Source organism: Aythya ferina, assembly GCF_964211825.1.
Source record: "Aythya ferina genome assembly, chromosome: 27".
Taxonomy (NCBI): Eukaryota; Metazoa; Chordata; class Aves; order Anseriformes; family Anatidae; genus Aythya; species Aythya ferina.
The window spans coordinates 5630946-5658618 of NC_140310.1; the positions used below are offsets into that span (position 1 = coordinate 5630946).

Consider the following 27673-nt stretch of genomic DNA (forward strand, 5'->3'; position numbering starts at 1 on the left):
CACTCCAGCAAAGCCAGATTGCCAGCAGGAAAACACTGAGACCAATTTCAGCCTACAGGCTGCGACAGGGGACTTAGTTTTTGTTGTTAACACATGCAATGAGTCACAGTAAGAAAGGTTAATAGTAATTACGGAAGAAATATATGAGAGATCAAACTGGCTCAAGAATTAGCATTACTGAATCGGCATTACTTCCCTCCCCAGGTATTTTGCTCAATCAGAAAAGGCCGTGATCCAGGAATGACCTAATTTAGCCCTGACGCTCGCTGAGGGCACAGGAAAGCACACAGCCCCCACCCCAGGGACCCCCCAGGGGTGGCTCCGTGGGGCACAGGGAATGCAGACACTGCCTGGGACAGGAGGAACCCCCGCGTGCAGGACTCAGCCTGCAGCTGCCTGATGTGCCACATCGGCCACACGCCGGTCTAAATGCACACAGACACCCCCACGAGCACCGCCCGGCCGCCAGGGCAGAACGAGGAGAGCGGTGCAGAAGCAGAGCAGGGCCGATGCTGCCACTCAGAGGCATCTGAGGCTGAAGAGGCATTGCTTCCTGCAGCTAAGAGGACAGATTTATGAATGTGCTCAGCGTGCTTGGTCTCTGCGCTTCTCTATGCCTGCCTGCAAGCAGGAGCTGAGAGGTTTGGAGGGGTTGGCCACATTTGTGGCTGCTGAGCTGACACCTCTCGCCCTCGTTTGTCTCCTGAGCTCCAGCAGGAGCCCAGGCTGTGCACAGCTCCTCTTACCCTCATTCTGCAACTCCTCTATCTTCCATATATTTATTTCAGTCCATTTCCCACTCCAGGCTGCAGCTCTGTGATAAGGCGTCACCCCGTCTTTACAGTCTGGATTTTATTGTTTCTGCTTTTCCTTGTGTACTTAATTGCCACCTTTTAATTTATTTTTTTTTTTTTTTTTGCCTTTTTTTTTTTTTTTTTTCTCTAGCAGATTAACTGTAACTAGGGAAGGGCTTTGGGAAATGCAGCATGCACAACACACCTAGGAGAACAGCCCCACATCCTACAGAGATGCTCAAAGACAAAGTGCAGATGGAGGATGGTGGCAGATGCATCACAGCACTGCACTGAGGGACCCAGGATCCCAAAAGAAGCTTTCTGACACTGTGCACCAGAGGCACAAGTGGGTGATTCTGAATACCAGAAAAACATAAATTCACTGCCTACAACAAATTCAGACAAAACCAGGGCAGGAAGTCAGTAATCAGAGATTGACTAGCATTGCCCAGCAAGACTGTACTGAGAGATGGAGCCCAGAGGATCTCTCTCCCATCCCACTCTTTATCCTGTGCCCATCATTTTGCTAATTAATCCCCTCCCTGGGCACACCACTAGCAAGGACCAGAACAAGGGACACAGTGACTGCAGCTCACGTGTGGCATTCTGTCACCAAGTAAAGCCCTGATGTTTGCACTGTCATTATTCACTTCAGCAGCAAAATGTCATGTCCCAGCAGAAGCAAATGGGGACTTAACACAGTAGTGCATTTGAAAATTATTTGGATCTCAACAGATTTTTTTTTTCCAGAATATCTCCAACTGCAGAGCAGCATCTATAATAAGCCCAGGCTGTTAAAATCTCTGGTAGTGATAATCAAGATCTGTTATCCTTGGCATCCAGTGCTTAGCCCTGTAAGGGAGATATTATTGATGTAAACACAGCACTAAGAGGTTTGAAAAAGCAAGTAGCAAATTCCAGATTTCAGGACAGTAAAATACAGTCATGACTCTTTCTGGCTGAAGAGAAGTTCATAATCAAGATCTGCAGCACTGAGAAGGTTATTTGCATTTAACATGGACAAGAACATATAACTGAATTTACTGCAGCAGTTCTCTTGAGATGCAGCTCATAGAGCAGTGTTTTATCTTCGCCTTTGCTAAACTTGGCTGTTATGACAGAAGCAGAAGCCTGGCTGATTAGGGTGCATTAGTATTCACAGATACTAACTGGCAAATTAGCATATTCTCAGGAGCCATCGGAACGGGATGGATGGTCCATCTCAAGGACTGTTCCTGCTGTCACTCGCATGAAAGCCCCAGCTATCCAGGCATCACACCAGCAGCGTTCAGGAAGGCTGCAGTGGGCTTTGGCTGCCGAGCACCCCAGGGTGGGAAGGGACTTCTCCAACCTCCAGGGGAGCTCTGGATACCCCAGAAAAGTTCTTCAGCCTTTTGGCCAATGGCAGGTATTTATTTTTAGGCCTCCTACAATAACTGAAGGTATGTGCAAAGGCAGGAGTGCCAGGGCTGTGCAATCGCCCAGGCAGCTGCAGGCAACGTGCCCTGCAGAGCTGAGGCTCCTGTCCCAGCTGGGGTGTGCACCCTTACATCCAGAAACAGAAAGGCATGATGCACGGAATGGTTTAAGACTGAGTTGAGAACAGTGGCTCATTCATCAATTTATATTCTAGTCAAGCTCTGTAACAATGATGGAGACCTTTAGTGAATGCAAGGGAATACAGTTCTGCCTGTATCATTTGCTTCGCTATGGCTCACACTGCTATCATTTTTCTGTAGTTTGTTAACAATAAGTATTCACATAATTCATTTCTGTGAAGACAGAACAGAGAACATTGTTTTGTTTGCCTTCATGTATGTCAGGTATTTATTGACTACAAGCTTGAGTAGATGCCACCCAGAAACCCAAAGCAGTATTTCACTGCAAACAAAACACAGGTGTTGGTGTACTTGGAGTAATTTTGCAGCATTAAAAACATCAATTGTGTATAAATAACTAAGCAGTAGGACACCAATTCATGATTAGCAATGACTAATAACCCACCACACCCAGACCACCGTAGGCAATGCTTTTTGATTCCTTTCTGCCAGAACTCACCCCATGCCATGAGGCCTGGGCTCCCCAAGCTGGGTGCCAGCACCCAGTCCCACCCCCAGCACCCAGGAGCCAAGGTGGAGCTGGGGGCAGCCCCTTTTCCACTCAGAAATTCCAGACTTCCAAGGACAGCGATCCTCCAGTGATGCTGGGCACACTTTATGAGGTGCCATACATAGCAGTAAGTGTTCCTTCCTGCAGAACTGGTGCCTTGTTTGCAAAGCTTTACAAACACCCAGGCCCTGCAAACAGCCCCTGCCAGTCTCAGCCCCCTCCCTCCTGCTCTCCCTCCCCACGCAAAGCCTTCGCCAGAGCTGACAGCTCCCTCCTCACCCTTGCACAGAACCAAAATCTCACTTGCAAGAGAGAAAACACGAGTTACAACAGGTCATTGTACTCTGCCGGAGAATTTTGATTTTTTTCTGGTATTAGACATAATAGGATAATACTCAAAAGACTTTTTTCCTCAGACTGGCTTTTTTAAGATTTTTTTTTGTAATACTTTCCTACTTAAAACAGATACAAACCCCGCTAGTAAAAATCACATGCTTTGTAGGTAGTGTAGCGATGTTGTAGAGCATAATGCTGAAAGAATTTATTTTTAACAACTGCTTTTGTGTGTTTAGGACAGCACAATAAGTGCTATAAATACCTACTTTCCTGATCATGAGCAGCAGACAGGTAGCCCACAATGAGAAGTCATTTATTAGGAATGACAGGAGGAACTATGCTGCCTGTTAAATGAATATAGGTACCTTTCATATCACCTCTTTGCAGGCTAAGTTCTAGGTCTCCATATAGATCCTTAAGGTTTTCTTTTAGATCTTAAACAGTACCACAGGAGGAAACAGGCTTCCAACTTTAAAAGTGACTCTTCTGATATGATCACCATTTAGTACACACGCAAAAAGCAAACTGCCCTGGGGAGTTACTCTATGACTTTTTAAAGCTTTTAGCTCTAAACTGTAGTCTTGGAAGAATTTCAGTATATTGCTGCTAGGGTATCTTTTTCATACACTGTTTGGACTTCACTTATGCTTGTCCCATGTCAAAATATAAAAATTCTGAGAGGCAGTCCACTTAACCGGTAGAGACAACACATGAGCACAGTATTTCCAGTAAGTCACTAATGAAAAATTAAATGGCATAAACTATAGAAGCATGAGAGCGTGGCACCAGCAGGATGGACAGAAAAATTTCACACCAACCTCTCAGTTCCTGAAGGCCCTGCCACCTTCCTTGGTGGCCTCTGTGTGAGCTGGGAGCTCCTGTGCTTGCAGACCCCAGATTTTGGCCAGAATCACCCTGGGCAGCCCCAGGCTCCTGCAAGCAGGGATGTGTCCTGCTGCTGAGGCTGCCACAGGTCCCTCACAGCCACATCCTCATCAGAATGGCCAGTCTCATCTTCTGCCACCGTGGGTCCTGCTGACCCGGTGGGACCTGTGACATGCTGCTTGGGGCTGCAGAGACGTGGCCCGTCCCACCACAGCCCTGCTGGGACCATCCCGCAGTGTGACTGGTGCTGTCCCCTGGCTGGCACCACATCTCTGGTCTCTCCAGCATCAGTGAGATTCCTGCCTGCTCCCCGGGCACCACACATGTGCTTGCCTCGCACACAGTGCCAATTATCAGCAAGGACTGATAAGCATAATTAAAATGGGGCAAGTGACGAGGTATTACAAGTGACTCCTGAAATTAGTACAGTTCTTAAACCTTTGTTGTGGACAATTTTATTCAATTTGTAATTAACTTGATGCAAAGTTAACTCAAAATTTGACTTGATGCACAGTTAATTCAAAAATTGACCCATGACTGTGGGGTTCTGGACGCTGTCAGGCACAAACTCTCCCAAGATCAGGCCAGGGAGGAGCTCACTGGGGATGTCCTGGCCTCCTCTCACACAAAGCATGAACAGAAGAAACAAGCAATGGACAAGAAGCTTCTTTGTCTCCGCACTCCCGCAGAATCAGCCGTGCACTGCTTCGTGCCTCATCCATAGCCCAGAGACGTCTCTCCAGGGAATAAACTCATTTGCAAGCAGATGTGAGAGTGATGGGGAGAGAGACAAGAACACAGGAGCCTGTTCCTGCAGAAGCATTGCATGTGAAGAATAATTAAAGCAGTGAAAAAAATCAGTTGCTAATAAAAGCAGAAGCTTCCAGTGTCAAAATTCTATAACATTACAGCCAAGTGAGAAAAGCAGTTTTCACCCTATTGATTTAAAAGGTCCATGGACAAATTTGTTGCCCCCCTCCAAATTATACCAAATTTAACAAATACTTTTCCCACTGGTAACATATAGAAGGCTAAATACTGTTAAACAGAAGGTGCAATGGCTTGCTCAGGCAGCAGTGAGGATGCTGGGAGAGCTTCCACACATGGCAAGGCGGGCACTACGGAAGAGCACAGCTGATTATCTGCATTTGCTGTTCTATGTATGCCCAGATGTTGCCTGTGTCTGAGGCTTGCGCCCTGCTACTGAGCCTCCGCATGCCAAGTCAGACACCAAGGGAGCCTTATCTCACTCTAACCCCTGACAAACTGGCCCACTAGTCCTGACGTACACCACAGGATATCTCCCACTAGGTCCTGTTAAACAAGAGTTTGATGCAGTAACTGAAATAAGTACACTTTTTCCCAGCACTTGCTGAGCTTTTATTCCTGTGACTATTATTTAAATGTGTCTTACCCTTTCACACTTTTTTCATAGACATGCATGATTTAAGTCTGAGGCAGCCATACTTTTCTCACTTTCTGCAGTGACAAACAACCAGACTGAGTCATAACAGGAGAGTACATGATTTCTTGGATAAATCACTAATGCATGCAGACACCCTTATAGAATAATTTTGGTGCAGTTGCTCTGAGGTTACAGAGCCCAAGATGCTATCAGCATCACTGACATGTGGCCCATTTTTTACATGAGAGAAATGGAACATTTGGTGTAAATCCAGGAGGTGGTGTGCAATAATGAATGAGCTCAGCCTTCAGAAGAGGCCTCTGGGCAAGGCAGTGTATTGATTTCAACATGATGAGAAAATGAAGAAGGATGATATGTTTCATATTATTGATCCTATCTATTAGCAATAATGGCAGGTCACTCTATCGTCCCCCATTGCCCTCCGTCTTCCACTGCAAGAGCAAGCAAGGTTTGCATGGGAAAGTACAGGCAGCCTGGGGGAGCTTTATTCCAAGGGACACTCGGTTGTAGCTAACACTGAGATTTAAAGTGGCATGTGACTCCATCCAAGAAGCAATGGGCCTTCCCCTGCTGCAGGAGGGTAAAAATGGGGACTAGACAGACTGACCTGACACGAAGTATTACAGCAAAGGATTTTTCACTGCTGGTCAGGAACAATTTCTCCCAGGGTCACCAGCACACAGTTGTGAACCACAGCCCCCCCACAGCACAGATGCTCAGCACATGGCTGTGCCAGGAGCCTTGCATTGCTTCCACAAGCTGCAGACCAGAGCTGTACCCCATACAGCAAACCTTTGTTCCCCTTAGATAAGACACAAATACATTCAATCTATTTTTCCCTTCAATCCTGTGATTTGGTCTTATTTGTTCTTATCATGAGGATCAAAACTTGGAATTATAATGCAGTCCAGATCAGAAAACAAGTAATTTCCAAATGGCAAGGTGATTTTTTTTAACATTACAAGTTACAGTTCACGCACTACAGTTTAATTGCATTTGCCCTCCAGCCTTTCAATTAAAAATAAAACCGAAAACAGCACTTTCTGGATGGAAATGAGAATGAGAACAAATTCTCATAAAGAGGAAAATGCTATGTTTGGAGAAGAACAATTATTGCCAAAGATATAATAAGGAGGGAAGGATCATCATTTGCTGTTGTATCCAGGGGCCAAAAGAGTTATTCAGACCTTTCAAAATGAGGCCACACTGTAACCGGAGGCAGAAAGGAAAAGTGCAGATTATTGCAGAGCTCGTGGATCTGTGTCATTTTACCTGAAATTCTGAGAAGCAGCGGTGAGAGCACTGAGCCAGGAAGATGCCAGGTACTCTGCCTGGAGTTGCACGGGGGCAGGTGAAGCTGTCAGGAGCCCCGTTGCAGGGCAGCACCCAGCACTGCCCTTTCAGAGGGAGCAAGGCTCCTGCACCATGTGCCAAAGGCTCCACGCCATGTCGTGCCCTCGGGGAGGGTTTGGAAGCATGAGGAGAAACCCAGCCCAGCCCTGGCCACCGGCAGCATGAGGTGCAAGAAATGCTGTGCTGACAGCAAGGGCACTGAGAAGTGGCACTGAGGGCACCCATGCCTGCCAGGGGATTTTGCAGCTTCCCAGCAGGGTGGCAAGCAGCTCCACAGCGCGCTGCAGCAGAGCAGCACTGCAGCTCTGCGTGGTCCTGCTGGGTAGGAAGCTACAGGTACCAACTAAAGTTCGTTAGTGGTCAGGGAATGTATTTCCAGGCTACAGAAGTGAACACCTGCAAGGCAGATAATGAATACATACCAACACAAATACCTGCTGCTATTTCCTGAGGGATCTTAGACTCGTGTTCCTGTTTTCAATTTCTACAGTAGAAAAATAAACCTTAGTGTCACATACCAAGTGCTTCTTCTGTGTTCTCTCTAGCTACTTTCTACCACCTTGCTGGGTGACTGGCTTCTGATTAGCAATTTGTTTCCCCTCACATTACTGCTGCTGCATGCCCACCAAGCAAACAGCCCCTTGCACACAGGGCACCACAGTCCTGCAGCACAGCCCCAAGAGCGTTCCTGTGCCTCCACCAAGAAGAGTCATTGGGATTTGCCCTATAGCAGCAGAGATTTCAGGGTGTTTTTTTTTTTGTTTTTTTTTTTGGCTGCCATTAATATGTGCTTAAGCCACAGGAGCTTCTTAAGAAAAACTAACTCTGTTTCTGCTCATGACATGGAGCATTTATTAAAACACACACATTTCCTTTTCTCCCAACTTCCTACCAGCAGGGGTGGCTGCACTACTAGCACCCATATGGTATTAGTTTCAGACCACTTATCTGTAAAGGACGCACCAGGCTCGATAAGAGTAAAACAAAAGGCAGCAGCTTTCTACACAGCAGGATAAACGTATTTGGAAGTTAAGGGGGGACGGGGAGCATTAGTTGTAATGGATTGCAGAGGCGCAGACTGAGCCAGGCTGCAGAAACTCATTTTGCTGCATGGACAAGTTTTAGACAGATTTGCAAACTTCAATGCCTAGAAACCAGTAAGCATTAATGGAGCCTTCTTACAGCCCAGCTCAATTCAAATGAAAATGCAACCAGCAACTTTCAGTTCTAACACCTAATCAAACCCATAATCTGAATTCATACAGTAGAGGCACTATCTACATGCAGGAAATATTTTTAGGAACCCACTTGTGTAAAAAAACAGCATTGAAAAAACTGCCAAAAGCTAGAGACCCTGCTACTGTAGAGCAATAAGCAGTGTGTGTTAGCAAACAGATCCATTTCAACAGCAAAACAAACGAGGTAATTTAGCAAGCATTAAAGACATCTCAGCAAAGCACTTCTAATTGCAGAGGAAAGGCCAGAAGGAGAAACAGACACTGAAAAACTAGCTGCAAGGAGAATATTTTAAACAAGTGCAGGTTTGCCACTTCAGATCCCCCCCCCCCCCGCAGAATACATATGTGCATCAGCTGAGATGTTGCAGAGGAATGCAGCACTGGACATTTTCAGCTCGCGTCACCAGAGCAGCACACCTTAGGTCTACAGCCTTCTGACTGCATTGTGTGCTACTGAATGGGACCATTCAGTCTGGAGAAGGGTAGGCAGCGGAGATGTGCTAAATCCTCAAATACAGAAAAGGACGAAGCAAAAAATAATGCATTTACTACCCACATGCATTTCAGACTAATTCAATCCATGGCAAAGACAGCACAAGTTAGGCACAGGGAAAAAAAAAGGCTCAGCACCTTTATGGCACCCTTGGTGCTAATGAGCCTGACGCAGCTGGGGCCAGCTGCGCTCACAAGCATAGCGATTCCTCATCAGCACGAGGTTAATGACTGAGCAAGATGGCAGGACAGCAGCAAGTGAAACAATTCTGCATCTTTTCAAGCAAAAAGCTTTTCTCCTTAGCCAGTCCTGTTCATCACCGCCCTGCATGGTGCTATTCAGTGCAGAAGCTGCAGGACCATGACCTCCAGTGCCCATGTGGTGTGTGTGAAAGCACTGCCAAAATACTCTGGATTTCCACAGGGCCTTTCATTGCACAGTCACATCCCCAGTCTGCCAGGGTTTGCAGCGGCTCCTGATGTGTGGCCACTGCTGATCTATAAGGAAATGAGAAAGGAAAAACATTAAGTGAAAAAACACTTGCTGTCCAATTGAAACTGCAGGATGAATTACCTGGCCAAGAAAAATGAGTTAAAGTTTGGGAGGAAAAGAGCCAGGAGATATTTAATGGTCCAGGCTGACTGTCTGATGCAGCCTCAGAAATAACAGCACATCCAGCCCACAGAAATGCCAGGACAGAGTACAGGGCTCGTTAGTGACACAGACAGAGGTGCGTCATCTGCACTCTGTCATAGGAATAAATCTTTTCTGAAAGGCCAAATGACTTAATAAGCCTTGGTCCCTTCTCTGTAACAGCTCTAGGGCTGCTGAGTGTCAAAGCCCTTGCTGAAAACCGAAGAGGTGTAGGTGGGAGACGAGATCCATCACACCTTGCCTTGTATCAGTGCAAACGGTGCAAAGATGTGAAAGCATGCCGCGGAAAATTGTATTTCCTCTGCACAGTCCCTGCAGCGGATATTGCAATTGATCAAACACACTGAAAATAAAAGAAATGGGAGCCAGCATGTCTGAGAGCATATGGAGAGGCAGGCAATGTGCAGGCTGGGTGAGCACCTCCGCTTTCCCGGGAAGGTCAGCAGATTTTTGGACAGCTGAGAACATTGCACAGGCATGGAGGGGCTGCTGGAGGGCCTGTGCTCCTGTGGTGCCAGAGCTCAAGTACCCATAAATGTGCCTCTGCTCATGCTGAGTTGCTTTAGCTATCCTCTTCTACCCTTGCAAAAAATCTCATGCAAGTGGTTTTGACGTGAAAGGCCCAGCTGGCCTTGGTGTGCCAAAGCTGCAAGGCTACCTCTACCTCTTGTCAAAACCCAGGGCTCCACGTCCTGCAGGTGCCCGGTGACGCCAGGGACAGTGACGCAGCTCCTGGGGCAGTGCTGCCAAAGCCCCTGGTGCATGTTGGTGCCCACACAAAGGGCACGGCCAAAACCCTGCCTGCTCGCTGCTGGGTGCTGGGGGAGCAGCACCTTGGTGACTTGGTGAGCAGGTGAACCATGGGCCATCCCTCCGCAAGTTGTGTATGTTCTCTAGCCTCATGCTTAATTAAATGGAATACTCGTACTTTATATTAAAATCACAGCAGCTACTGAAAACATGTATTGACAATCACCGGCTGGGGAATGGATCTGTAGATTGACTTGCAAGAGAAAATGCTGCTAAATGCTGCTCTCTGAGGCCGCTCCAAATGACCCTCCTAGGTCTGACAGTCTGGCATTGCTATGCAGAGACAAATGGGACAAAGCCATCATCTTTGAATTTAAAATATTACTTCACTCCTCACCAAGAATATACTGAGGCCACTGGCAAAGGAAGGGCTGGCAGGGCTGGGCAAACCGGGCACTGTCTCTGCGAATTCATCATGGTGCCTTCAGCGCCGGGAGGGTGAGGGGTGATCTGAGCACTGCCTGTTATCCCTTCAATCCTCCTCCTCCCCTCCCAGCAGCAAGGCACAGGGGGCTGCATGGCTGGCCGGTGACACAGCCACCCCCCAGAGCCACGGCAATGCAGGCAGCCGGTGTGGGCTGCTCGTCCTCTGCCTGGAGCAACAGATGAGAGCTGCTCCTCCTCTTTCCCCATGCAGGAGCCAAGGCTGCAGCTGCAACCACGACTGAAAGCCACTCTCTGACGCTGCCGACCTCAGCTGCTCCCATGTGCGATGCTGCCACAAAACTACCTTTGTCTTTGGAAGTTAAAAAATCCCTAAAGTCCTAAAAGCAGGGTGTGGGAGGACAGCAGATACTCGCTAGATTGTGGTGCAGCAGCTGGCCAGCTGCGCGGGCGGTAGCGTAGCACAAAGCAGCAGTGCTCAGGGGTGCACGGTGACGGCCCCTTGAGTGGTGCTTCAAAGGGGTGCCTCGAGGCCAGCAGCCCCTGTGGGAAAGTGCACACTAAATTACTGTGCTGTCATCTGCTGGCCCTCTGAATGGCTGCCGAGTTCATTAAAATGGTGAAAGGGGCCCCATGAATATTAAATCCCCAGCAGAGTGAACAGGTCCAAAGAAAGATGCTTTTGGCAGGAACAGGTTGTATTGGAGCCTGTGCTGGGCGTCCGGTTAATAACAGGTGAACTGGGGCTGAAAGATTAATATACTTTTTCAAATTTCTTTTCTTTTGGCCTGTGCTAGCATCTAATTGTTGAGAGGTTTGAAGCTTTGTTTTGCTAATCTGGCAGGAGAAAAGGAGCACTCAATGAGTGGGTGGGAATGCAGAGCAGAGCCGGGTATGAGGGTGCCAGGGGAACGTGTCTCAGCCAAAGAGCACAACCAATCTCCGGGTGACCTGGCCGGAGCCAGCCGGGGCAGCCAGCTGCAGCTGGCACTGGCCATTCCCTGCACATCCCCCCTGTCCCCTGCCCTGCCACCACCCCCATGTCACCCCATCCTCCCCAGAGGACACCCCAGGGCAGTGCTGCTGCCTCCCATCAGATGCTCCCTGCACGGCTGTGATAGAGCCAAGTGATACAGAGGGCCTATTTTGAGCATAGGGAATGATGGCTCTGCCACAAGAAAGGAAAGGCAGCCTTGGCTGCTCTGCCTGCAGGAGGCAGGTCCCTGCCTCGCAGATTATGCCAGAGGCTTGCAGGCGGGCGAGGGGACAGCTGGTGGCTGCCAAAGGTCTCTGTGAGGAAAACAGGCACCCCGCTACTCCGAGGACATTGAAGGTGGACAGCATTTAGCTGGCAGGAAATAGGTGCAACTGAAACCCATCCTCAAAATAATAATAATGATAATAATAAAATAGAAAAAATATATAAAAAATCCACCAATCTCACAGATTTCAAATTATTTATTTTTAACATTCCTTTTGAAATACTTCTCTATGATTGTGCTTACTTCAGAAATGGTACATACACAAATATCCTGTTCTCAGAACAGAAATTACCAGGTTGGACATTGCCACGTACAAAACACACAACACGCTGAATGTCAATGGAGAGGATTGTACAAAAACACCCTACATGCAAATCACAATGTGTGTAATTCTTATCTGCCAAGTGACAATTCCATTTTTTTTGTCCACTGCAAAACAATAAATTTATTTCAAGTGCTGGGAAATTAGGTGATGGTTCTAACACTATTTAAAGATCCCAGACTTGAAATAATACATGACGTTTATAATAGCTAATTTTGCAGGTGCTTACTACCTTTTTCCTCCCGTCTAGTTTGCTGCTGTAATTATGTTAAACTGAAGCTGAATTTTTTTTCCAGTCTCTGTCTAGCTTAAAGCTCGTTGCTTCCATTTCAGACCCAAAGAAGAATCTGTGTACCCTAAAGCTTGTCCAGGTTCTAACTATATTGGATACTCTAATAAAAAAGCAGTGCATTTTGCTATAAACCTTAATTTGCTTATATCCTTAGATCATCACCGCTACGATTAATCCTAAATTACACAGAGCTGATTATGGAGGTGAAAGTCAACAAGAACTCTAACACAGTCACTATTGCTATTATTGTAGCTGGAAAGCATCTGCAAATAGAAACCTGCATCTCAAAGGCAGCTCCGTGCCTGCCCCACCAGCACCGACCCGCGCTGCCGTGCCACCAGGGCTGGGGTGATGCCGGCTCCCCCCAGCCCCAGGAGGCTGATGGCCATGCTGCGCTGAGCAGCGGCTCCCTGGCAGTTTGCTCTGCATCCCTCGCCGGGGCATTTTTAGCTGGCTACCGGCTGAGCTTGTGTGAGCGCATGGACGGATCTGACCTGGAGCTAGCAAGGCAGCTGGGTCTTTGGGAGCATCCCTGCTGCAGAAGTGCACGCAGGGTTTTTAATTAGCGGGAGGGAGCAGGTGTTCTGCACAGCTGCCTGTTCCCCAGCCGAGCACGGTGCCACAGGCATGGGTGATCGCCTGTTGGTGCCTCTCCTGGCACCAGCTGAGCCCGGGCCGGTGAGGAATGGGGCCTGGCGTGGGGAGGGCTCTGCTGGTCCAGGGGGGATGCAGGCAGTGAGATGTGCGTGGATGCCTGCACACCACCAGAGCTCACTCCTACAAACCATCCAAGGAGTCCTGGCCAGGAAAGGCAGGGGACAGGCTGAAGCCAGGTAATTTGGAGAAGGAAATCAACAGACCTTTGGTCAAAAGAGCAGAAAGCCTGATTTTTGCCTTCTTATTTTCAGAGCTTGTAGGCACTTACTGTTAAGTGGCCACCAATGTGATGTTGAGGACAACATTCAAAATAAAGATGAGTTTTACCAAAGTGCTGGTTCCTACTGGTAAAGCAGGGCTTGACTGCTTTTCTTGTGCAAATGATTTAATAGCTTGGCTTACGGAGCTTTCCAGGTCACATCAGTGCATGCTGGGCTGTATCAGACACTTTGCTGATTTACGCTGCCCTGCTTATCAACTGTGCTTCACTGCCCACTGAGTAAAATCACTAGAAAAGAGCATGTCATATAGCTTTTTAGTTCTGTTTTGTACGGTTTGAGCCCAGGGGCAGTTTTGGTCTCCTCTACAAGCCGCTTTGCTTTAGTTTTTGCCAGCTGAGAAAGCATACATACTTGTCCTCCATTCTCCTTTGCCTTTTCCTGTTTGGCTCCATGGAGTAACATACCACAAATCACCATCTAATTCAATCAATGCTAGAGCAAAACCTTACGGGCATCCAGTTACCGCTTGGTCTTGTTCCAGACAATGGATCCCAAAGTCGGTGCACCGCCAACAGAGATGCAGTCCTCAGGGCTTGATGCAGGCCTGCACGGTGAGCACCAACAGGCTGTGCCCTGCTTGAGCTACTGCAGCCTAATGCAGCTCGTCTCTTCCAGGTGGCCTCCCCCCGCAGGAGCCCATGGTCTCAGGGTGCAGAAGTTGTTTGGTGGTGCCCAGGTCCCCTCAGGATCTGGGCACAATTTTGCAGAATGTTGGTGCTTCCATCTGCCAGATTCAAGGCAAAAAATAACCTGAGGATTTGGGACAGACGGTGGGTGGAGGGTGGGAATTGTTGTCATCAGCATTGTCATTTTACTGAGATTCATTTTAATGCATCACTGCATTAACGAACCAAAGGTGTATTTGGAAGTGACTCACATCAGGGTAGGGGGGAGCGGTTGTGCCAGGACTCATGGTGATTTAGAGAAGTGTGTTCTAAGCTGGGCTCAGGCCAGGCCTTTGAAAGGTGCACACTGCTTAAGCCCGCAGAAACAGCTGAAGGCATAGACCTGTGCAGTCTGTGCCTCAAACTGCTTTGAGGGGCAGGGGCGAGGAAGAAAGCGGAGTGCCACCTTACAAATCACAAGCCCCCGCCTGGCAGCCTGAATAAAAACGCCCCGTGGCACAAGCATCCCTTCGTGTTCTGCAAGGCCACACACAAAGGAAGCATCCTTGCAGAGGGTCCATCCGAGGTCCCCTCATCCCCAGCAAGGCACCATCACATTCCTGGTACTAGCCAGGTTGCTTGTTCATTATTTAACACCATGCACCTGCTGCATTCCATATTTCCCAATGAAGATAATCATTTCCTCATTAAGAGAAGCTATTGAATCAACAGTACAGAGCTGTGGCTGAATTTAGGTCATTTGCCTGTTAAGACCAGCACTAGTCTCGTTAAAAATATGTGCGAGTGGGACATCACAGAAGATTCTATTTTGAACCACCTTTTTACTAGTGCTTCCCTTCTGGATGGAAGTGCTCATTCTGATCTATTTCTGAATACCGCTTGTCTCCAGGCCTTTGAAAACCCCCTTACAGCCCCAGGGTGCTGATCTCACCTCACAGAGCAGCACTTTTCCACCACAGCCCACCTGCAAAGCACCTCAAGGCCGCTGAGGGATGGGGATTTTGCTTCAGCAAAGGGAACAGCAGCTCCCCCAGCACCTGCCAGACGTGGTGGGGTCTGTCATGCTCTGCCCTATCACCACTGGCCCTGCCTGGTGGGGATCCAGCACTCATCGAGGCATGGAGCAGAAATCTACGCAGAGAGCAAAGCCCCCGTGAGATCCAGACCCGCGATGAACACCGGTGAGGAAGGACACCGTGCTCAGCTCTGCCTCAAGGACAGGAGCCTGCCAGCAGCACTAATTAAAAAGGATGCTTCCTTAGCGTGGTGGGACAGACTGTGGCTCTGACGCCTGTCTTGGATGCCACTGAGGGCTCAGGGCCACCACATCCAATAGAAAATAAAGTAAGGTTATCCTGGATATTTGTTGCCTTTGGCTGACAAGGTGCAAAACAGCTTTTTTTTTGTATTTTCATCATACCATTATTGCTATTATTGCAGGCTATAGCAATGCAGTAAAAGGCAAGCTGCCAAACTGCCACATATTTTGATTCAAGCAATCACTTAAAACATGAACTTGTAAGAGGCTTTATGCTTCAGAGAGCAAGAAAAATCACAGAATATGGTCCTAACTAAGTGCCTAAAGGATTGTTTAAAATATTGTTAGACTGTCTGATGAAATAAAGGCTTTCTACAAGAATTCAGTGTGTACTCAGAAAGAGTCAGTGTTGTCAAATACTAAATTTGAACTCATTCAGTTATTTACATTTACTATGATAACAACTATGATTATATAAATGGATTGAAGCTCTGGAGTGAAACATCCATCCCACGCCTTTGCTTGGTCTTATTACTCCAGCCACTTTCTCTACAGCAATTGCTTGCAGGGGTTTTTTTCCTACCTCATATTGCTCCTTTTGTCCCGTACAGCCTGCAGTGGGAGGCTGCAGAAACTGCAGGCTGATTTCAGATCAGCAGCCAGGTTCCTTTTCTTGTGGAGCCGGTGTGATTGAAAACACCTAATTCTGCACAGCCTCCCTGCTCACAGATCACTGAGAGGGTTCTCTTTCAAAATATTGTCACTCAATATTTATGCAGCGCTTACATGAATAGTGCCTATTCCGCTCTTCAGTCATGCGCCTGCTGCTGTCATTTTGCACAGCAAACGGGGATGCTCCTGAGGCTGGCAGAGGCTTTCCCTGCCTTCTCCTGGCTGCTCCTTCCAGAGCTAGGCATGGGAGGGCAGGGACCCATTTCCAGCTGCAGGAACGCAGCACTGAGCTCCAGCACCCCCTTGCTGGGCTCTCCTCAGCAAGGAGAGCTTTGTTGGCAGAGGAGAAACGATGAAAAACACAGCTCTGTTCTCCCTCCAGATGCCCTTTGCTGACGGTGTGCTTTGATCTCAGATTAGGAGAGCATGTTTAAAATTTAGTGATGCTAAAACTGGACTGGGCTTAAAGCTGCTACTCTCCTCCCAGCAGGAACCAGCAGGAGCCCCTGGCATCCAGCCCACACTGGCCAAAAAGGTTTGCTTTTCCTCCACCCCACATCTCTGCCAGGGAGCTACGAGAGCAATTAGAGGAGTCAGGCTGGGAGGGGGGTGAGTTTATTCCTCCAGATTTTTTTCTTCTGTTTCCAATTTCTTTAGTTTCTCTTTTCATCTCTCTCCTTTCACTCTTGGCTTTTTGCCTTCAGGCCATTATTCTGCTGATCCAAGAGGGAAGGAAGGTGAAGAGCAAAACCAGCACACACAAAATCACCTCCCAAATCTGAAAGCCACAGAGAGCCTGTGTCTGTGCTGTGTGAGAGAGAGGTCTGTGCATCTGACACAGCAGGGGAGAGAAAGGGGATGGGAAAAGCAGAAAGAAAACAAGATAAACACTCTCCTAGTGCCAGGATCTGGAGAAAAGCCTTGGGGACGATTTGGGATTAAATGCTGACAGCAGGGGATGCAAACTGCAGGCAGATGGAGCTCAGCTCCTAAATCACCTAGCCACACTTCAGAACATTCACCTCCTCATCAGTCTGAGAACCTCAGACAAAAGCATTGCTTATCCTGTGGTGTGAAGTTGGAAAACAGTCAGCATGAGGAACTGGCACTCGGGGCTTGTTCTTCACCTTTCCTTGAGCCACCACTCCTCTTGCTCCTCCCGGCACCTCTGCTAGGGAGCAGCACACACAGCTCCAGCTCTGCTCTGCTCCAGCCTCTGCAGGGGGTGAGGGTGAGCCATGGCTTTGAGACTGCATCCAGGCAGCTGGCATCTGCTCAAAGCCTACATCTATGGTAGCTGTGAAATGCAGAAACCCAAAGAATGAGCAGTGCCATTGATCATTGCTGGCATGTAAACATTCTACTGTGGTCAGCTGCAATAGACAGGCTCCTAGACTGGGTCAAGCTTTTGCCATTTCACAAGTCAAAAATGTGATATTTAGGTTATCTTGGACCTGTCACAACAGACACAAAATCCTATTAAATTACGCTTGTTGAGAGAGAGAGAGAGAGAGAGAGAACCCATGTGAGCTATTAAGAAAAAAATAAAAGCAGATATAAATAAAGATAGAGGCAGAGAATAGTAGATCCTATAATGTGTGCAATTTCATCTTTTGTACAATAGACACAGCTTCTTTCTTTCCTCAGACTGGAAGGCTAGGCATGACAACCATCTCATCAACAGCAGCATATAATAACATCTCCTTGCTATTAATATGCAAATTGAAATGCACACACTGATTAAAAACATATTAGACAAAGGCTATTGTCAAAGATCTATGAGAACACCATGAGGCTCGATTAGCAAGCAGCGAGCCACGAAGGGGATGCTGCTTAAACTGTTCTCTTTCAAGCCCTGGCATGGCAAATCCAGCTCGTGCCATCAAGGCAGGCAAGCTGCTACCATCACTACTGCAGCACCACTTCAGCGTGGCTCTCACCCCACCTGCCCTGGGGGAGCAGCCCAGCTCTTGCAGCCCCCCAGGGGCCAGCTGGAGCCAGGACTAGGTGGGGGTCAGCTCCAGGACCAGGGGGCTGTGGGTGTGGGAGGGGAGCCAGGAGAGGCTGGCTGGGGCGATGACGGACTCCAGTGCATTTGGTGGCCCTCTGGCACGGAGAAACATCCAAGGGAACTGTTTAGCCTCAGCTGCTCACGTTCAGCCCTGTGCCTTTAGCAAAACCACAGCCTGCAACCCCTCTGTTAAAGGATGTGAAATGAGGTCCTGGCAAGGGTACAAGCCAGCTGCACTCGGAGATGATTTTGAGTTGTACTGGCAGGATTATGACATGAACAAAGGTGCTGGGAAAATGAGGAAATGATATAGAGAAGGAATTTTATAGTTTGCTTTAGCTCTCCTGTGACTGAGGGTACAAGTAATAAGTAAGAAAGAGCTATAAAAGTGTAATACATTGCTCAGTCCTGAAGAGTTCTGCAGCTGCCTCCTGGCCCAGCACTTGAAAGCCGGAACATACATAGCAAAGATAAACATCACCAGGTCAATAGGAATAGCTCCATCATCCATATTCTGACACTGAAAATAGAATTAGACTAGAAAATTTATCCTCAAGTCTTGAAATCAAGTTCAGTGCAGTAATATAAGTGGGGAACACACTGGAAAGTCAATGGCTATTTGCTCTTTCTTAATGTTATGAATATTGAACAACCAAATTGGGTCCTTCCCATCTCACACTACATCAGCGGCGGAGGTTCCCAATCACTGGTGGGAGAGGACTTCCAGCTGGCCACACACTGCAGGAGCTCAGAGAAACCCAGAGAAGTGTGGCAAGCTGCTAGCATAGCCAGGAGGAGGAATGCAGACTTTTGCATACATAATTTGAAGATTATGGAAGGTGGTTTTAAAGGTCAGGACTTGCTAATTAAGTTGATGCAAGAGGAACTTAACAAAGAAAGTACCACTTACATACCAGAAGTATTCTTCTCCCATGATTAATTTCTTTGTATTAAGTGGAGTGTCTCAGGGCAGAGTCACTTTATACACTGTTGCCATAGAGCTTTATTGCCTTAGCACAGGAAGCCAGTTAAAAAACATGTATTATTTGTGCTGTAATATGTCTGCGCATTAAACACTACAGAAAGGTAGCGTCTTGCCTTCTGAAACATAACCTGCAGTCTTGCATCAGAGCCTGGAGAAGTGTACTAGCATGTGCTACAAAACTTGAACAGAACACATCTACAAGACTACAGCTCTGGTGTTTGAAATCACACTTCCAGCTGCCACCCAGTGCCTGCAGTGCTCCAGTTAGCACGGGCTCCTTAGAAATGCGTGTGTGGCAAGACACAACCAGACTGACAATTATTGAGATGTATTTTCCTTACAGACTGTCTTGCACAGAATTTTAAGCTGGGTAACTTTGATCAGAACAAAATTAACTTTTGTAACGTATAGATGTGCTGCATGGAAAATGCAGCCTGTGTTGTTTTAACGAAGAAATTATAAGCAAGTGTTCTTCACCCTTCAATTTAAACTAACCTTCAGGGATGCAAGGGTTTCACTGTATCCATTTTCAAAGCTCTCCAACATATCTGCACACAGCGTTTAAGCCTGGGATGGTATACTGGTCTCAACATCAGAGAAGAGCATGCAATCTGGAGGCATTTCTGTAGGGATCACTGACTTCCCACTAGGAGATTTGTCTTTTTATGCCTTGCTTTGAAGGCCTAATGAACTTAGGAAAAGCAAGAGATTAAAAGGATTTAGGGACCAAAGCCTGATTGACTGGACCAGGACAACGCTGGCAACAGAAGCAAATATTGTGCTGCCCTGGTTACCCTGGCCTGAAGCAGGGCAGCAGAGGGGGTGGCAGGGTGTCTGGCACTCACCTCGCATGCCTCTTGCTCGCTGGGATGTGGCGGTGTGGGACGTGGCATTGCAGTCCTCACCGCCTCTCCTCCTGCGCTCCCACCTACCTTCACACCACCCTTGCAGCGTCTCAGGACAAACCATCTATCGCAAAGCTGCCAGAGTGGCATAAAATGTTGCTTTTCTAAATTAGATACCGGTCTCCCACCTTTGGTCATTCTCTAAGACCAGACAAGCCACCAGCTCCAGGCTGGGCAGGACAGCAGGGGAAAAGGATTCGTGTGCTGGCCGTAGGGTCTGAGTTCAACCCAGCTCACTGCAGCAGAAGCAGAGCTGTCTATACACATACCTAGGGAAAGAAATTGTGTTTGTGCTGTAATTAATTTGCTGCAATTAGCTTGTAGTGATTACCTGAGCACACAAGTTAGAGGATGCTTTTTTCTCCTTGCAAAATTGCCTCTGCAGCAGCCTAAGTGCAACCTGGAGGAAGGAGCACATGTTGCAGGAAGAATCTGGGGGGAAGGAGGCTCAAAGGAGTCAGGCTGCACATGCCTGAATGATGTGTCCTATTTCTGTGCATCAGCCTCTCTGTAAAGAGGTGGCTTAGCTTCAGAAACACCATCTCATATTATTACCCAGAACACAATAAATGAAACAGCCCCATAGCTATGAAACCTAAGGAGATGCTTACTCATCTGTGAACAACCCATTCTCTTCCACACATGAAAGGCATTGATGCAAGTGTACAAATTAATCATATAGAGCTTCTTTAGGACTTTTTACCATCCCCAGAGAGTAAACAATTAGATTCTGCAGTGCATCTGACCCTCCCCTTTGTATGGCCGAAGACAGAAATGCACGGGTCATTCCCAGGGGCCGGCTCCACAGCGAGCAAAGCTCCAGGCAGTCCCCAGGATGAGCAAAGGTCAATCACGCTGCTCGTTCTTGTGCTGTGCTTGGATCCCCCGGTGAGTTAGAGAGATGCTGCTGGCTGGAGGAGCATGGCATGCTGCAGCGCAGGGGACAGCTCGGATGTGCAGGCACCTCCCTGCACACCATGAGCTTTCTAACAGGAGAAAGCTGTAGGTGTGGGAGCCTCTCAGTGCAACTGCAATGCAGCACGCACAAAAACAATGCAAGTATTACATATACGGGCATATGCAAGTACAGGCACACAAATAACGTAATATGTTTTAAAAACACAACATGAAATCAGCAGGAGTCAGTGAAGAGGTGAGAGCAGTGAAGGGACAGGTTTTAGCGATGAACTCTCTGAGTCCTCTGTAACACAATCATTTTCCTCCACTAGACATTCTCCTGACTATTATGTCCAAAGAAGTGAAGGGAAAAATCACATCAGACAGACTGTAAACTAGAGGAATTCGTAACTTACTTCAGTTGTCCCTTTTGTAAGCAGAGGATATTCTTCAAGCACATCACAGCATCCTGTGCACTTATTTGCAGAAAACCTCAGCACCTCCTCGGCACTTCCCTGACTCCTAAGGGCTGAGGAGCCATGAGCTGAGCCTGTGCCCACTGTTCTCGTGGGTGAGATGATCGAAGCCACCACCTGCTGCTGCTCGCCACGTGCTGAGCAGGGAGAAAGCTTAACAAGCCTTAAATGCTAATTTCAAATAAGACTGGTGCTTCTCTACATCTTTCACAAAGCCACTCAGGCTAAACTAAACTAAGCACAAACAAAACATAACAGGAAAGATTTTCAAAGCAGATAAAGACATTTAGGCAAAATTTAAAATTCCTCATGAATTTTGTGTTAATCAGCTATGAAGATAACCAATGGATCACTCCATTCTGTCAAGTTAATTAGCCCAGCTGTCATACACACATAGCATGTCCTCTGATTTAATGCCAACTGAAAATAAAGCACTGAACATTAAGTATATTTGCAAATGGATTTCATACGGAAAAATAAACAAATAAAAATAAATAAATAATAATAATTAAAAAAAAAAAACAAACAACACAATGCAAATTCAAAAAAGTCTCTTTTCTTCTCAGACTAGTAGGGGTCTCTTTAGTCTTCATTGCTGGCAGGCAAAATAATGTGGGCTTCTGTGGAGCAACATCTACTATTGATTTTCTTCCCGATTTAGGAGAATTATTTTCCTTCTCTCCCAGAGATTTGCAAAGAGTCTTTTCAAAATAAATCTGTTGAGTTTGGGCTTTTAATCACCTTTTCAAGGTATAAGAATCGTTTTCACCAACAAAAATAGGTTTGTTTTCATTAAAGGTTACCCTGGTAGCGAGGTAGTGAGGGATTTCAGAGTCCCAGGTGAGACAGTGATTAAAAAGCCAGTTGCACAGCAAAATCCTAAGAAAGCAAAGCAGAGCAGCTTTCCCTGGCTCTGCTTCCTGCAGCGGCTGTCACGGGGCTGCAGCAGAAACGCTGTGCCACTGGCTGCAGCAGTGCAGATCAGCAGGCCCCAGCAGAGGAACTTCTTCCCGCGGTGGGGAGAGGCACAAAGAACAGAGCCTTGTCAGCAGCAGTGAGACTATTTCTTGTTCCTGCAGCACCACAAGGTCCCCTCCATGAGAAGTCTGCTCTTCATCCCACAGGCTCAGTTACACCTAGAGTTACTCGTAGCTACACAGTCTTACAGGTACCAGTGCAGGTTTCAGGACAATTACCGCTTAGCATGTGCTGCCTTGTGACTTAATGACTTTAAATATTGCATTTGCTACAAATATGGTTGAGCATAAGTTTACATGGAAGCTGCCTTGATTTTACTTGCACATCAGCCACTCAGATCTGTTCTGCTGTATAATCCCTTTGGGTGGTGCTTCACTCAAACTGAGACCAAAATTAAGGCGACAAGCAGTGCCTACAGCATCCTCTGCTACCGAGCTCACTAACTTACAGGCAACTGTATTACAAACATACAACAATAAGAATAACACTGTAAACAGGCCAATGACATTTGCATCATAACTGCAGGTTTCCAAGTGACATGCCCAACTGTCTCTCATCTGAAACAAACAGCACTGCTCAACACCAGAATGCAGAGCAATACACTTTTTCTTTGCTTTGGTTTATTAATGTGCAGAGAAGCGGATGGAGGACACAGATTAATCACCTATGGATGATTTGTTCACTTGGCAGAAAATTCACAAACCTGCAGGCCACTGTGGTGAGCTGTGGATTAAATTAGAAGTTTCCCGATGCAGAACCAGCAGTGGCGGGTCACTGCTCTTCCATGAGATGCTGGAATTCTGTTAAATGAACTGATGGATCCATAGACATCACTGCTCGCTTCCAGACGCAAGACAGCCTCTAGTTGAGTGTGCACAAAAAGGAAATGTCAGAGCCTGTTATTTCAGAGATGCAGAAGCAGGGAAATGGCCACAGTCTCAGAAGAACTGTGCTACTACACATACAAACCAACCAGACTGCTCTTTAAAGAGGTGGTGCTTAATCTCTATCAGCATTCACAAGATAGGTTTGCTGCATGCAAAGTGCACTAACCGAGTTGGTGTAACACAGGCCACAGCGAGGTTTGTTTTGCATTCCTTGTAGGACCTACTTGAAATTTGATCTTGTTTCTTACAGTTCTTTGCATTGCAATGGGCTAGGTAAGAAATCCAGTCTCCTCCTGCTGACCACAGTAGAAAACCTAAAATCATAGTGAGCTCCCTCATTTCCAGTGCATAGAGTTACTTACATATCAGCTCACCCCAAAGCCAGGGACGAATTCACACCCTTCTCATCAACGAGCACTGAAGTGCTACAGACTGGGACCCAGCTGGGATCTGCACGGCGTTCCTCTTGGACATTCAAGGCTGTTGATTTTTTTCCCTTCAAATCCTCTGAGGCTTTTTCCTCCCTGTTAGCAAGGAGCCAGTCCCTGTCGCGGGGCGCTGGCTGCGCAGTGCTTGGACCAGGGTCCCACACACAGCGGAGCAGAGCCTGGCCTGGAGGGCTTTCCTGAGCAGCCGGCAGTGGGAGGCGTTCCTGAAGGGTCTGCAAGGCGTGCAGCTCCTAAGGCTGGCTCCTGCCTTAGCGCAAAGCTCGCTGCACAGCTGCGCTCGCCCTGGCGCAGCCCCAGCTCCCGTGCAGTGAGGGCAGCTCCAGGGACAGGCACAGGTCAGGTGCAGGTTGGCCTCCGTGTCCTGAATGCAGCCTCCTCGCCAGCCTCATGCCCTGCTGCCTCCCTGCACGTGCGGTGGGCAAAGCGCGTGCAGCAGGGGCTGCGCCACGAGCACCAGGCTGTAGCCGTGCATTCAAAGTTGGTAAAGCAGATGGCTCCCGTCTAGCCTCTAGGAATCCTACCAGCAGGAAAAGGATCCTACTCTTTCATTTTAGTTTTCTTTGTTCAGTGAACCATTTGTTTCTCTGAAGACAAAGAGGAAAGGAAAACATTCATCCGTTACACAATCCCTGCGATTCATTTTTGGCTGTCTACGTGTTGACACAAACCATTCTGGAGAAGGTGAAGAAAGCATGTTTATTTCTGGTTGAAGACTGATTACATCACTACTGTGGATAGCGTAATAGAATAATTTCATACTCTCAGAAGAAATCTAGGAATAAATATGAAAAAGTAAAATATTTTCTTTCCACTGTCTCTGACGATGAGTGATGATTAGGTGTTGTATTTACAGGATAGTTATCATACTCTAGACTCTGTGCTGAATAAATATTATCTTGAAAGGGTAAAAAAATCCATTGAAATATTTTAACTCACCACAAAATTAAAAAAAATCCATGTATTTGTCCAAAGCGAAGGTTAGTTACATGTTAATTACCGAATCCCCACGGGATCATTGTCCAAGAAAAGTATCCTCTCTTCTCGCTACGCAGTTCCTCCCCGCAGAAGAAGTCTCAGTGCTTTTCTTTGTTTCGACTGTGAACTACTACTGGTTCTTCAGGCTGCAACACAGGAACGGAGCAGAAGTCACTCTCACCCTTGTTATTTCTGGCTTGGGGCGAAGTCCCCATGCTCCTCACCTGTATCTGCCACAGGAGCCTCTCACTGACACCCCCCCCCCCCCCCCAGCAGACCGGACCCTGCCCCATGCCACCACCTCAGCTCTTTTAATGTGAGAGATGAGGAAAGCTCAGTTCTAAAAAAACATATAGGCACACTTTTTCTGCCTAAAACATTTGAAATTTTAAGCACAGAGCATAAGCATGGATATCATGAAAGAAAAGTGCTGTAACAACTTGAAAAAAGGGCACTTTCTTTGAATCCTCAGTTTAAGAGGCCAGCAGAGCCTGCAAGACTTGCCTTGTTTATGAGCTGGCACATTCTCGGCCAACGAGTTCCTCGTTCAGCAGCCATGGGTGAGGCCAGATTTACACGTTGAGAAATCAGGCTGCTAATGCTTTACATGAAAATAATTAATCTGTACAGCAGACAGCATGGAACAAAGTTGCACCAGTAATTCTGTGGCTTTCAAATTACGATCAAAACAGCAGATATCAGAGAGATCTTTATTTTCACTTACTTTAAAGGAAAGGGAGACAATTTAATCCTGTAATGAGAGAAAGTATTACACACTTGCTCTTTATAGGCAGTGTAATTATTCAGCTGCTCTCCAGAATCACCAAAATAACGACAAATTAAAATGCCTTTCAATTCCATCCACCTTTTATAACTATTCATCTTCTGGAGTTATTATCACTCCAAAGGATTCTTTATATTTTAGGCAGCAGCCACTATACATTACAGAAAGCACATGGAAAATGGTACTGCTACCAATAAAAGTTGCAGTCATCAAGGTAAGAAAAAAATCATTCTACTTTGCTGTGAAGCACATGATACAACTCAAGTATTTAATATAATTTTCTGAAATTCTTGAAATTTATTGGAAATGTTTTCCCAGCCTGGTGAGACAGGACATCACTGCACTGCTTCTGTGTGCATGCTTGCCACATCAAACACCACAGCAAGGAACGTGTCAGCCACAACAGGCTGTAAATATTTGTTTACACTTTCTTAAATAGATTGGAAAAAATATGGAAATGCAATCACAGTGAAGAGTGACATTTGTCCAGGCATGATATTTACAATGTTTTGATTAGCTCCGATTTCTGAATAGCCAAGCAGTTTATGTTAATAAATACCCTATTCCAATTAGACATCTGTGTTCTGAATCAGAAAAAAAAAAAATACTCGCAGGCACTAAGCCTGCTGTCATTTGCTCCTCAGCAGGCCATTAATCATCTGGGCTTTACAATCCAACGACTGTGGGAAGGGCTGGGAGGAAAGATCTTCAGAGCACACCTCAAAGTAAACATGGCCATTCTCAACCCTCCAACATTCGTTTTGGGCAAATACTGCCCTCCTCCAGCATGTTTAGATTCCTGCTGAATCAATCCTACCATGATGGCAGCTGCAGGATCAGGTCCCATTGCTGCACAAATCCTAAAATTAATCAAAAAGCAGGAGTTTGAAGGGGAAACCTAGATGCGTATTAGCATCTACGAATGTGTAAATGAGTGGTTATAGAAAACCAGCATACCATTGCAAATTCTAGATGTGGCAGAGAGGTCTGCCTGATCAAAGAGACAAAATAAAGGTGAGAGGATCAAACCCCGCTACAGATGCTGGAATCGCCACCCCGGTGCAGCCAGGCTCCGAATGGCCAGGGCCCCGCTCAGCTCCCTGCAGCCATGGGGCGAGGGACAGCACACGGCTCCCGCTGCCCCACACCTTACTGGGGTGCGAGGCCATGGGACCAACACGGGCACCAGTGCGGGGCCGGGCTCTGCTCTGTGGCCACGGGACCCGTGGGACCCCTTCACCTGAGGGAACGCTTCCAGCCTGGCCCCGAGGGGCACAGCGCGCCCTCCCCAGTTCCCCCACCGTGCACACTGGTAAGAGGAGGGAAGTGTTTTTCACAGTGCCGCAAGCTGACATCCTGCGCCAGCATTTCTTTGACCCCAGAACTTGAATATCGCCTCTCTCCTTTCACAACCACCAGGACTCTCATTCTCCCTTGGTTATTGAAAAGGACTTTTAGCAGATCTTCGCAGCTCACATAAACCACAAAAGAGCGAAGAGTTTTGTGTCTTTCCTATTGTAAGCAGCAAGGAGCAAGGCCAGCATGTGATTTTCTTCCAGTGTTTCAGAGATAACGTGACCTCATTCGCACGGCTCCTCACAAGCCGCATTTTTCGGTTGCCATCGGTCCCCATAGAAACTGAGCCGCTGGTGCTGACCGCGGTCCAGCTGAGCTGGGCACTTGCAGCCCAGCGCCTCACGCTGCGCTTGTCCTTCTGCTGTTTTCTGCTCATTTTGGGGGGGAAGGAAGGGAGAAAGGGGGATTAAAAAAAAATCGCACATCTATTTCTGGAAAGCTAGTCAAACAATGACTCAATCATCGCTGTGCAGTTCATAAATCCCTAATTAAAGGTTTAGCTCCCCTTCCCACTGCAGATGTTCCAGAGTCCAGCCACATTTCAAACCCCACTTCCGTGCAGTCTGTGCTTGCGTTCCCCAGCACAGACCAGCTCCGTCACTGCACGCCAGTAACCTGCAGCTCCTGCTCAGCTGCTGTGCGAGCGCACAGCTCCCGTCAGAGCGATGATGAGCACGGCCTGACCCCTGACGTAAACTGACTGGGTGCCAGATTTATGATGGCTCAAAAGAAATATTCTTCTGTGTCTGGCTCTGGCTCCAAATTCCTCAACTTATTATATGATATTAATAAAAAGGATGCATTCTTGCTTCATTTTCACATATACAACTGAAAGTATCTGCACCCTGGAGAAAAAAAAGGGAGCTAGTAGCCATTGCCTTGCTTTGCAGAATGATTGGCCAGAGGGATAAGGACTAGCTCAATACTAGCTACCTCCTTCTGCTTCTTTTATTCAACATCAAAATACCAGCCAAGACACTTTCAGCTATTTTTCTCCCCCACATTCCCTCCATGTTTTGGTCATGCAAATAAATTCAGCAGGAAGCATTCAGATGAAACCCCGACACTCCTGTATATAGCTAGCTGAGCTCTCCCCATCAGACCCCGCAGAAGGAAGA

At 47.2% G+C, this 27673-nt stretch overlaps 1 protein-coding gene across 26 annotated transcripts in view; it reads right to left on the bottom strand.

Annotated features, from left to right (window-relative positions):
* ZMAT4 (zinc finger matrin-type 4) overlaps positions 1-27673 on the bottom strand; it is a gene marked incomplete at its 5' end in the record, with an annotated part of 144550 nt that overhangs the window by 34331 nt on the left and 82546 nt on the right. For 10 of the 26 annotated variants that reach the window (XM_084499348.1, XM_084499354.1, XM_084499355.1 and 7 more), the window contains one exon: positions 24118-24561. The exons of 6 other annotated variants lie outside the window; for them this stretch is intronic. In XM_084499348.1, the coding sequence (XP_084355474.1) occupies positions 24546-24561 (16 nt within the window). In that variant the 3' untranslated portion in view covers positions 24118-24545. Of the gene's footprint in view, positions 1-24117; positions 24562-25111; positions 26924-27673 lie in introns of those variants that run through there. 10 more of the 26 variants (XM_084499350.1, XM_084499359.1, XM_084499360.1 and 7 more) reach the window with 1 other exon arrangement.